At 45.2% G+C, this 12,858-nt stretch overlaps 3 protein-coding genes across 3 annotated transcripts; all 3 read right to left on the reverse strand.

Moving 5' to 3' along the window:
• Positions 1 to 5,808: 5,808 nt before the first annotated feature.
• On the reverse strand, positions 5,809 to 6,819 carry LOC135222415 (uncharacterized). Its single transcript, XM_064260502.1, has one exon. The coding sequence runs from the start codon at positions 6,817 to 6,819 to the stop codon at positions 5,809 to 5,811; it is 1,011 nt and encodes a 336-aa protein (XP_064116572.1).
• Positions 6,820 to 9,221: 2,402 nt separating this feature from the next.
• LOC135222416 (uncharacterized) lies at positions 9,222 to 10,301 on the reverse strand. The gene has a single exon (XM_064260503.1). It carries the CDS (start codon positions 10,299 to 10,301, stop codon positions 9,222 to 9,224), a length of 1,080 nt encoding a protein of 359 aa, XP_064116573.1.
• Positions 10,302 to 11,349: 1,048 nt separating this feature from the next.
• On the reverse strand, positions 11,350 to 12,357 carry LOC135222419 (uncharacterized). Its single transcript, XM_064260504.1, has one exon. The coding sequence runs from the start codon at positions 12,355 to 12,357 to the stop codon at positions 11,350 to 11,352; it is 1,008 nt and encodes a 335-aa protein (XP_064116574.1).
• Between the last annotated feature and the right edge of the window lie 501 nt (positions 12,358 to 12,858).

Genomic DNA, 12,858 nt, shown 5'->3' on the forward strand with positions numbered 1-12,858 from the left:
TACCAAGTCATCAAGGTCAATCTTGCATGTTTACCATAGTTATACTTTACCTAATTTTAATGGATAATGACCACGTTGCACCGATTACCAGTAATTCATTAAAAAAATATAGTGCATTATATTTTGGGACCTTAATCTAATGTCGGGGTGATGTAGAAAATATGCGGAGGTGAACTTATCTTGCCAATTAAATCTTGATGAATAAAATTATTGATGAGTTCTGCATGTCATTGTTTTACATTGGGGTTTATTAAAATACTTCCAGTTTCGTGTTGACTGTAAAACTATATTTTTATCTGCATGTCGATATGATTTTGATGTGCGGCCTTGTATTAATAATTACATAATCCAGCGAATGCTTGAAGATTTTAATTGTATCTTTGGGACAGATGTAAGAAGAAGAAATAAAAGAAATAAGAGAAGACTAGATCCAATAACTCTGAAAAAAGGTCTCTATCACATTTAGTTTTTTTATTTAACTGGGAGCAAATCATAGGGAAAACATTGCTTTTTCGCAAGAAAGAAATTCTCATAAAAAAAATCGCGTTAACGATTAAAAATGGACAGGGAGATCGGTTTAGTCAAAAGAACACAAATAAAGACCTTCTTAGGAGTAGCAGTTTGTCGATATTGTTAGTCGTTGTAAAAAAGAAAATATTGTTTGAAAAGGCTAAAACATTCTTGAAACAAGCAACGTATGCATAACGACGCTGTGCTGCAGAAGTCGCATTATCGTTGTGCATAATCCACAGGGGAAAGGTGAGTTGGACATAATCCACGGGGGGAAGGTGAGTTGGACATAATCGACATGGGAAAATGAGTTGGACATAATCCACAGAGGGAAGATGAGTTGGACATAATCCACATGGGAAAATGAGTTGGACATAACACACAGGGGGGAGGTGAGTTGGACATAATCCACATGGGAAAATGAATTGGACAAAATCCACAGGGGAAATGTGAATTGGACATGATCCACATGGGAAAATGAGTTGGACATAATCCACAGGGGGAAGGTGAGTTGGACATAATCCACAGGAGAAAATGAGTTGGACATAATCCACAATGGGGAAGGTGAGTTAGACATAATCCACATGGGAAAATGAGTTGGACATAATCCACAGGGGGAAGGTGAGTTGGACATAATCCTCATGAGAAAATGAGTTGGACATAATCCACAGTGGGGAAGGTGAGTTGGACACAAGCCACATGGGAAAATTAGTTGGACATAATCCACGGGGGGAAGGTGAGTTGGACATAATCCACAGTGGGGAAGGTGAATTGGACATAATCCACATGGGAAAATGAGTTGGACATAATACACAGGGGGAAGATGAGTTGGACATAATCCACATGGGAAAATGAATTGGACATAATCCACAGGGGGAAGGTGAGTTGGACATAATCCTCATGAGAAAATGAGTTGGACATAATCCAAAGGGGGAATGTGAGTTGGACATAATCCACATGAGAAAATGAGTTGGACATAATCCACAGGGGGAAGGTGAGTTGGACATAATCCACAGGGGAAAATGAGTTGGACATAATCCACAGAGGGAAGGTGAGTTGGACATAATCCACAGGGGAAAATTAGTTGGACATAATCCACAGGGGGAAGGTGAGTTGAACATAATCCACAGAGGCCAGGTGAGTTGGACATAATCCACATGGGAAAAAGAGTTTGACATAATCCACAATGGGGAATGTGAGTTGGGACATAATCCAACAATTGGGAAAAATGAGTTTGGACTCCATACCACAGGGGAAAAGGTTGGAGGGGGTTGGATTAATAATTTCCACCAGGGGAAAAATGAAGTTGGACCTAATCCACCAGGGGGAAAAATTGAAGTTGGAACATAATTACCACAAGGGGAAAATTAGTTTGGACATAATCCCACAGGGGAAAAGGTTGGAGGGGTTGGCTAATCCACATGGGTGGAAAATTGTGGGAGTTGGGACATAACCAATGGGGAAAAAATGAGTTGGGACATAATCAGGGAGAAGTGAGTTGGACCCCATAATCCACAGGGGAAAAATGAGTTGGACATAATCCAGGGGGAAGGTGAGTTGGACATAATCCACAGGGAAAATAGTTGGACATAATCACGGGGGAAGGTGAGTTGGACATAATCCATGGGAAAATGAGTTAGACATAATTCACAGGGAGAAGGTGAGTTGGACATAATCCACAGGGGAAAATGAGTTGGACATAATCCACAGGGGGAAGGTGAGTTGGACATAATCCACATGGGAAAATGAGTTGGACATAATCCACAGGGGGAAGGTGAGTTAGACATAATCCAAATGGGTAAGTGAGTTGGACATAATCCGCAATGGGGAAGGTTAGTTGGACATAATCCCCAATGGGGAAGATGAGTTAGACATAATCCACAATGGAGAAGGTGAGTTGGACACAATCCACAGGGAGAAGGTGAGTTGGACATAATCCACAGTGGGGAAGGTGAGTTAGACATAATCCACAATGGAGAAGGTGAGTTGGACACAACTCCACAGGGGGGTGGTAGAGGTTGGAGGTTGGAAATAATCCGTCAATGAAGGAAGAATGAGTTAGACAAATCCACAATGGGGAAGATGAGTTAGACATAATCCACAATGGAGAAGGTGAGTTGGACACAATCCACAGGGGGAAGGTGAGTTGGACATAATCCACATGGGAAAATGAGTTGGTCATAATCCACAGGGGGAAGGTGAGTTGGACATAATCCACAGGGGGAAGGTGAGTTAGACATAATCCACAATGGAGAAGGTTAGTTGGACACAATCCACAGGGGGAAGGTGAGTTGGACATAATACACATGGGAAAATGAGTTGGTCATAATCCACAGGGGGAAGGTGAGTTGGACACAATCCACAGGGGGAAGGTGAGTTGGACATAATCCACATGAGAAAATGAGTTGGTCATAATCCACAGGGGGGAGGTGAGTTAGACATAATCCGCATGGGAAAATGAATTAGACATAATACACAATGGGGAAGGTGAGTTGGACATAATCCACATGGGGAAGGTGAGTTAGACATAATCCACATTGGGGAAGGTGAGTTGAACATAATCCACATTGGGGAAGGTGAGTTGGACATAATCCACATGAGAAAATGAATTAGACATAATACACAATGGGGAAGGTGAGTTAGACATAATCCACAATGGGGAAGGTAAGTTGGACATAATCCACATGGGAAATTGAGTTGGACCTAATCCACCGGGGGAATGTGAGTTGGACATAATCCACATGGGAAATTGAATTAGACATAATCCACAATGGGGAAGGTCAGTTGGACATAATCCACAATAGGGAAGGTGAGTTGGACATAATCCACATGGGAAAATGAACTAGACATAATCCACAATGGGGAAGGTGATTTGGGCATAATTCAAATGGGAAAATAAGTTGGGCATAATCCACAGGGGGAAGGTGAGTTGAACATAATCCACATGGGAAAATGAATTAGACATAATCCACAATGGGGAAGGTGAGTTGGACATAATCCACAATAGAGAAGGTGATTTGGACATAATCCGCATGGGAAAATGAATTAGACATAATCCACAATGGGGAAGGTGAGTTGGACATAATCCACAATAGGGAAGGTGAGTTGGACATAATCCACATGGGAAAATGAATTAGACATAGTCCACAATGGGGAAGGTGAGTTGGGCATAATCCAAATGGGAAAATAAGTTGGGCATAATCCACAGGGGGAAGGTGAGTTGGACATAATCTACATGGGAAAATGAGTTGGACATAATACACGGAGAAGGTGAGTTGGACATAATCCACATGGGAAAATGAGTTGGACATAATCCGCCTGGGAAAATTAGTTGCACATAATACACGAGGAAGGTGAGTTGGACATAATCCACATAAGAAAATGAGTTGGACATAATCCACAGCAGGGAAGGTGAGTTTGACATAATCCACAGTTAGGAAGGTGAGTTGGGCATAATCCACAGTGGGGTAGATGAGTTGGACATAATCCGGAGTAGGGAAGGAGATGGACATAATCCACAGTGGGGAAGGTGAGTTGGACATAATCCAAAGTGGGGGAGGTGAGCCGTAGGGGGAAGGTGAGTTGACATAATCCACAGTGGGGAAGGTGAGTTGGACATAATCCACATTGGGGAAAGGTGAGTTGTACATAATCCGCAGTAGGGAAGGTGAGTTGGACATAATCCACATGGGAAAATGAGTTATACATAATCCACAGTAGGGAAGGTGAGTTGGACATAATCCACATAAGAAAATGAGTTGGACATAATCCACATTAGGGAAGGTGAGTTGGACATAATCCACAGTTAGGAAGGTGAGTTGGACAAAAACCACAGTGGGGAAGGTGAGTTGGGCATAATCCACAGTGGGGAAGGTGAGTTGGCCATAATCCACAGTGGGGAAGGTGAGTTAGGTATAATCCACAGTGGGGAAGGGGAGTTGGACATAATCCACAGTTGGGAAGGTTAGTTGGACATAATCCACAAGGGAAAATGAGTTGGACATAATCCACAGTGGGGAAGGTGAGTTGGATATAATCCACAGTGGGGAAGGTGAGTCGGATATAATCCACATGGGAAAATGAGTTGGATATAATCCACAGTGGGGAAGGTGAGTTGGACATAATCCACAGTGGGTAAGGTGAGTTAGACATAATCCACATGGGAAAATAAGATGGACTAATCCCACAGTAGGGAAGTGAGTTTGGATAATAATCCACATAAGAAAATGAGTTGGACATAATCCACATTAGGGAAGGTGAGTTGGACATAATCCACAGTTAGGAAGGTGAGTTGGACAAAAACCACAGTGGGGAAGGTGAGTTGGGCATAATCCACAGTGGGGAAGGTGAGTTGGCCATAATCCATAGTGGGGAAGGTGAGTTGGGTATAATCCACGGAGGGGAAGGTGAGTTGCACATAATCCACAGTTGGGAAGGTTAGTTGGACATAATCCACAAGGGAAAATGAGTTGGACATAATCCACAGTGGGGAAGGTGAGTTGGATATAATCCACAGTGGGGAAGGTGAGTCGGATATAATCCACATGGGAAAATGAGTTGGATATAATCCACAGTGGGGAAGGTGAGTTGGACATAATCCACAGTGGGTAAGGTGAGTTAGACATAATCCACATGGGAAAATAAGATGGACATAATCCACAGAGGGGAAGGAGAGTTGGATGTAATCCACGTGGTAAGGTGGGAGTGGAACATAATCCAATTGGGAAGGTGGAGTTGGACAATAATCCAATAGTGGGGAAGGTTGAGTTGGACAAATAAGATACCAACATGGATAAATGGGTTGGGGGAACATAACACCCCATGGGGAAGGTGGAGTTGGACATAATCCCAGAGGGGGAAGGTGGGAAAAGTTGGACATAATTCACAGTTGGGAAGCGAAGTTGGAACCATTAATCCCAACAGTGGGGAAGGAAGGTGAGTTAGGACATAGCCACGTGGGAAGGTTAGGGGGTGGACATAATCCACAGGTGGGGACAGGTTTGGAGTTGTACATAATTCCACAGTGGGGAAGGTGGGTTGGTTTAATCCCACATTGGAAAATTGAGTTGGACATAATTCCCACAGTGGGAAGGTGGGAAGTTGGGCATAATCCACAGGTGGAAGGCTGAGTTGGACATAATCCACAGTGAGAAGGTGGGTTGGCAATAATCCACAAATGGGAAGGTGAGTTTACCATAATCCACAGTGGGGGAAGGAGGTTGAGTTGGTTTATAATCCACATTGGAAAATGAGTTAGACCATAATCCACAGTGGGGAAGGAGTGAGTTGGGCCAATAATCACAGTGTGGAAGGTGAGTTGGACCATAATCCACAGTGGGGAAGGTGGGATTGGCCCTTTAATCCAAACATGGGAAAAGGTGAGTTGGACCATAATCTAAGTTTGGAAAATAAGGTAAGTTGGACATAATCCCAGAAGGTGAGTTGGCATTTAATCCACAGGTGTGGAAGGGGTGGACTAATCCAACAGTGGGAATGTGGGGTTGGCCATATCCCAATGGGGAATGGAGTTGTTGCATAATCCACAGTGAGGAAGGTGAGTTGGTTTATAATCCACATTGGAAAATGAGTTGGACATAATCCACAGTGGGGAAGGTGAGTTGGGCATAATCCACAGTGTGGAAGGTGAGTTGGACATAATCCACAGTGGGGAAGGTGTGTTGGCCATAATCCAACATGGGAAAGGTGAGTTGGACATAATCTATAGTGGGTGAAGGTAAGTTGGACATAATCAAAGTTGAAAGGTGAGTTGGCATATCCCAGTGGGGTGAAGGTGAGTTGGGCATAATCCACAGTGGGGAAGGTGAATTGACAATAATTTCCCCATTGGGAAGGTGGAATAACATAATCCACAATGGGAAGGTGAGTTGACATAGTCCTCAGTGGGATGGTGATTGGACATAATCCATATGGGAAAATGAGTTGGATATAATCATCAGTGGGGAAGGTGAGTTGGACATATTCCACAGTGGGGAAGGTGAGTTGGACATAATCCACATGGGAAAATGAGTTGGACATAATCCACAGTGGGGAAGGTGGGGAGTTGACATAATTCCACATGGGGAAGGTGAGTTGGACATAATCCACAGTGGGGAAGGTGAGTTGGACATAATCCACAGTAGGGAATTTGAGTTGGGCATAATCCACAGTGGGGAAAGCGAGTTGGACATAATTCACAGTGGAGAAGGTGAGTTGAGCATAATCCACAGTGGGGAAGGTGAGTTGGACATAATCCATAGTAGGGAAGGTGAGTTGGGCATAATCCACAGGGGGGGAAGGTGAGTTGGACATAATCCACACTGGGGAAAATGAGTTGGGCGTAATCCACCGTGGGGAAGGTAAGTTGGACATAATCCACAGTGGGGGAAGGTGAGTTGGACATAATACAAAGTGGGGAAAGTGAGTTGGGCACAATCCACAGTGGGGATGGTGACTTGGGCATAATCCACAGTGGGGAAGGTGAGTTGTACATTATTTCCCATTGGGGGAGGTGAGTTGGACATAATCCACAGTGGAGAAGGTGAGTTGGACATAATCCATATGGGAAAATGAGTTGGACATAATCCACAGAGGTGAACGTGAGTTGGACATAATCCACACTGGGGAAGGTGAGTTGGACATAATCCACATGGGAAAATGAGTTGGACATAATCCACAGTGGGGAAGGTGAGTTGGGCATAATCCACATTGGGGAAGGTGAGTTGGACATCATCCACAGTGGGGGAAGGTGAGTTTGACATAATCCACAGTGGGGAAGGTGAGTTGAGCATAATCCACAGAGGGGAATTTGAGTTGGGTGTAATCCACAGTGGGGAAGGTGAGTTGAGCGTAAATCACAGTGGGGAAGGTGAGTTGGACATAATCCACAGTGGGGAAGGTGAGTTGGACATAATCCACAGTGGGGAAGGTGAGTTGGAGTTAATCCACAGTACGGGAAGGTGAGTTGGACTTAATCCACAGTGGGGAAGGTGAGTTCGACATAATAAACAGTAAGGAAGGTGAGTTGTACATAATGCACATGGGAAAATGAGTTGGACATAATCCACAGTGGGGAAGGTAAATTGGACATAATCTACAGTGGTAAAGGTTAGTTGGACATAATCCAGATCGGAAAATGAGTTGGACATAATCCACAGTGCGAAGGTGAGTTGGACATAATCCACAATGGGGAAGGTGAGTTAGACCCACAGTGGGGGAAGGTGAGTTGGACATAATCCACAGTCGGGAAGGTGAGTTGGGCATAATCCACAGTGGGGAAGGTGTTGGGGAAGTGGGGCAGTTGTTGCATAATCCCAGTGGGGAGGTGGGAGAAATTGTGTTGTGCATAATCCACAGTGGGGAAGGTGAGTTGGACATAATCCACATGGGAAAATGTGTTGGACATAATCCACAGTGGGGGAAGGTGAGTTGGACATAATCCACAGTGGGGAAGGTGAGTTGGACATAATCCACAGTGGGGAAGGTGAGTCGGGCATAATCCACAGTGGGGAAGGTGAGTTGGGCATAATCCACAGTGGGGAAGGTGAGTTGGGAATAATCCACAGTGGGGAAGGTGAGTTGGACATAATCCACAGTGGGGAAGGTGAGTTTGACATAGTCCACTGTGGGGGAAGGTAAGATGTACATAATCCACTGTGGTAAGGTGAGTTGGGCATAATCTACAGTGGGGAAGGTGAGTTGGACATAATCCACAGTGTGGGAAGGTGAGTTGGACATAATCCACATAGGAAAATGAGTTGGGCATAATCCACAGTGGGAAAGGTGAGTTGGACATAATCCACAGTGGGGAAGGTAGGTTGGACATAATCCAATGTGGCGAAGGTGAGTTGGACATAATCCAAATTGGGGAAGGTGAATTGAACATAATCCACAGTGGGGAAGGTGAGTTGAACATAATCCACTGTGGGGAAGGTGAGTTGGACATAATGCACAGTGGGGAAGGTGAGTTGGACATAATCCACAGTGGATAAGGTGAGTTGAGCGTAAACCACAGTGGGGAAGGTTATGTGGACATAATCCACAGTGGGTAAGGTGAGATGGGCATAATTCACAGTGGGGAATGTGAGTTGGATATAATCCACAGTGGGGGAAGGTGAGTTGGACATAATCGATATTGGGGAAGGTGAGTTGGACATAATCTATATTGGGAAGGTGAGTTGGACATAATCTACTTTCGGGAAGGTGAGTTGGACATAATCCACAGTGGGGAAGGTGAGTTGGACATAATCCACATTGGAGAAGGTGAGTTGGGTATAATCCACAGTGGGGAAGGTGAGTTGGACATAATCCACAGTGGGGGAAGGTGAGTTGGACATAATCGACATTGGGGAAGGTGAGTTGGTTATAATCCACAGTTGGGGAAGGTGAGTTGTACATAATCCACCGTTGGGAAGTTGAGTTGGACATAATCCACAGTGGGGGAAGGTGAGTTGAACATAATCCACAGTGGGGAAGGTTAGTTGGACATACTCCACATGGGAAAATGAGTTGGACAATCCACATTGGGAAGGTAAGTTGCGCATACTCCACAGTCAGGAAGGTGAGTTGGATATAATCCACAGTGGGGAAGGTGAGTTGGACATAATCCACAGTTGAGGAAGGTGAGTTGGACATAATCCACATGGAAAAATGAATTGGACATAATCCACAGTGGGAAAGGTGAGTTGTACATAATAAACAGTGGGGTAGATGAGTTAGACATAATCCACATGGGAAAATGAGTTAGATATAATCCACAGTGGGGAAGGTGAGTTGGACATAATCCACAGTGTGGAAGGTGAGTTGGAGTTAATCCACAGTGCGGGAAGGTGAGTTGGACTTAATCCACAGTGGGGAAGGTGAGTTCGACATAATAAACAGTGGGGAAGGTGAGTTGTACATAATGCACATGGGAAAATGAGTTGGACATAATCCACAGTGGGGAAGGTGAGTTGGACATAATCCACAGTGGGGAAGGTGAATTGGACATAATCCAAAGTGGTAAAGGATAGTTGGACATAATCCAGATAGGAAATGAGTTGGACATAATCCACAGTGCGAAGGGGAGTTGGACATAATCCACAGTGGGGGAAGGTGGGTAGGGCATAATCCACAATGGGGAAGGTGAGGGGGACATAACCCACAGTGGGGGAAGGTGAACTAGACATAATCCACAGTGGGGGAAGGTGAGTTGGACATAATCCACAGTCGAGAAGGGGAGTTGGGCATAATCCACAGTAGGGAAGGTGAGTTGGACATAATCCACAGTCAGGAAGGTGAGTTGGGCATAATCCACAGTAGGGAAGGTGAGTTGGGCATAATCCACAGTGGGGAAGGTGAGTTGTGCATAATCCACAGTGGGGAAGGTGAGTTGGACATAATCCAATTGGGAAAATGTGTTGGACATAATCCTCAGTGGGGAAGGTGAGTTGTGCATAATCCACAGTAGGGAAGGTAAGTTGGACATAATCCAAATGGGAAAATGTGTTGGACATAATCCACAGTGGGGGGAGGTGAGTTGGACGTAATCCACAGTGGGGAAGGTGAGTTGGCCATAATCCACATGGGAAAATGAGTTGGATATATTCCACAGTGGGGGAGGTGAATTGGCCATAATCCACAGTGGGGAAGGTGAGTTGCGCATAATTCAGAGTGGAGAAGGTGAGTTGGGCGTAATCCACATTTGTGAAGGTGAGTTGGACATAATCCCCAGTGGGGGAAGGTGAGTTGGACATAATCCACAGTGGGGAAGGTGAGTTGGGCATAATCCACAGTGGGGAAGGTGAGTTGGGCATAATCCACACCCGTTGGGGGAGGTGAGTTGGTCATAATCCACAATGGGGAAGGTGAGTTGGACATAATCCACAGTTATGAAGTTGAGTTAGATATAACCCACATAAAAATAAGTTGGACATAATGCACAGTGGGGAAGGTGAGTTAGATAAAATCCACATTGGAGAAGGTGAGTTAGATATAATCTGTATGGGAAAATGAGTTGGAAGTAATCCATAGTGGGGAAGGTGAGTTGTGCATAATTCACAGTGGGGAAGGTGAGTTGGACATAATCCACAGGGGGGGAAGGTTAGTTGGAACTAATCAACAGTGGGGAAGTTGAGTTGGGCGTAATCCACAGTGGGGAAGGTGAGTTGGGCGTAATCCACAGTGGGGAAGTTGAGTTGGGAGTAATCCATAGTGGGGAAGGTGAGTTGTGTGTAATGCACATGGGAAAGATGAGTTGGGCTTAATCCACAATGGGGAAGGTGAGTTGGACATAATCCACAGTGGGGAAGGTGAGTTGGACATAATCCACAGTGGGGAAGGTGAGTTGGACATAATCCACAGTGGGGAAGGTGAGTTGGACGTAATCCACAGTGGGGAAGGTGAGTTGGACATAATCTACATGTGGGAAGGTGAGTTAGGAATAATCTACAGTGGAGAAGGTGAGTTGGACATAATCCACAGTGGGGAAGGTTAGTTGGACATATTCCACAGTTGGGGAAGGTGAGTTGTACATGAACCACTGTGGGAAGGTATGTTGGGCATAATCCACAGTGGGGAAGGTGAGTTGGACATAGTCCACATGTGAAAATGAGTTGGACATAATCCACAGTGGGGAAGGTGAGTTGTACATAATCCACAGTGGGGAAGGTGAGTTGGGCATAATCCACAGTGGGGAAGGTGAGTTGGACATAAACCAAATGGGAAAATGAGTTGGACATAATCCACATTGGGGAAGGTGAGTTGGACATAATCAACAGTGGGGAAGGTGAGTTGGACATAATCCACAGTTGGGAAGGTGAGTTGGACATAATCCACAGTGGGGGAAGGTGAGCTGGACATAATTCATAATGGGGAAGGTGAGTTTGACATAATCCAAATGGGAAAATGAGTTGGACATAATCCACAGTGGGGAAGGTGAGTTGGACATAATCCACAGTGGGGGAAGGTGAGTTGGACATAATCCACATGGGAAAATGAGTTGGACATAATCCACAGTGGGGAAGGAGAGTTGGACATAATCAACAGTGGGGAAGGTGAATTAGACATAATCCACAGTTGGGAAAGTGAGCTGGATATAATCCACATGGGAAAATGAGTTGGACATAATCCACAGTGGGGAAGGTGGGTTGGACATAATCCACAGTGTGGGAAGGTGAGTTGGACATAATCCACATGGGAAAATGAGTTGGGCATAATCCACAGTGGGAAAGGTGAGTTGGACATAATCCAGAGTGGGTAAGGTGAGTTGGACATAATCCACAGTGGGGGAAGGTGAGTTGGACATAATCCAAAGTGGGGAGGTGAGTTGGACATAATCCACAGTGTGGAAGGTGATTTGGACATAATCCACATGGGAAAATGAGTTGGACATAATCCACAGTGGGGAAGGTGAGTTGGACATAATATACAGTGGGAAAGGTGAGTTGGGCATATCCACAGTGGGCAAGGTGAGTTGGGCTTAATCCACAGCGGGCAAGGTGTGTTGGACGTAAAGCACAGTGGGAAAGGTGAGTTGTACATAATCCACAGTGGGGAAGGTGAGTTGGACGGAATCCAAAGTGGGGAAGGTGAGTTAGGCGTAATCCACAGTGGGGGAGGTTTGTTGGGTGTAGTCCACAGTGGGGAAGGTGAGTTGGCGTAATTCACAATGTGGAAGGTGAGGTGGACATAATCCACATTGGGGAAGGTGAGTTGGGCATAATTCACAGTGGGGAAGGTGAGTTGGGCATAATCCACAGTGGAGAAGGTGAGTTGGGCATAATTCACAGTGGGGAAGGTGAGTTGGACATAATCCACAGTGGGGAAGGTGAGTTGGGCATAATCCACAGTGGGGGAAGGTGAGTTGGACATAATTCACAGTGGGGAAGGTGAGTTGGGCATAATCCACAGTGGGGAAGGTGAGTTGGGCATAATCCACTGTTGGGAAGGTGAGTTGGACATAATCCACAGAGGGGAAGGTGAGTTGGACATAATCCACAGTGGGAAAGGTGAGTTGGGCATATTCCACAGTGGGGAAGGTGAGTTGGACATACTCCACAGTTGGGAAAGATGACTTGTACATAATCTACAGTGGGGAAGGTGAGTTGGACATAATCCACATGGGAAAATGAGTTGGACATAATCCACATAGTGGAAGGTGAGTTGTACATAATTCACAGTGGGGAAGGTGAGTTGGGCATAATCCACAGTGGTGTAGGTGAGTTGGACATATTCCACATGGAAAAATGAGTTTGGACATATCCACGGGGAAGTTGAAGGGTTCGCAAATAATTCCACAGGGGGGGTTGGGGAAGGTGAGTTGGACATAAAATCCATAGTGGGGAAGGTTGAGTGGACATAATCCAACAGTGG

This window comes from Macrobrachium nipponense, chromosome 3, assembly GCF_015104395.2.
Source record: "Macrobrachium nipponense isolate FS-2020 chromosome 3, ASM1510439v2, whole genome shotgun sequence".
In the NCBI taxonomy this organism is placed as follows: domain Eukaryota; kingdom Metazoa; phylum Arthropoda; class Malacostraca; order Decapoda; family Palaemonidae; genus Macrobrachium; species Macrobrachium nipponense.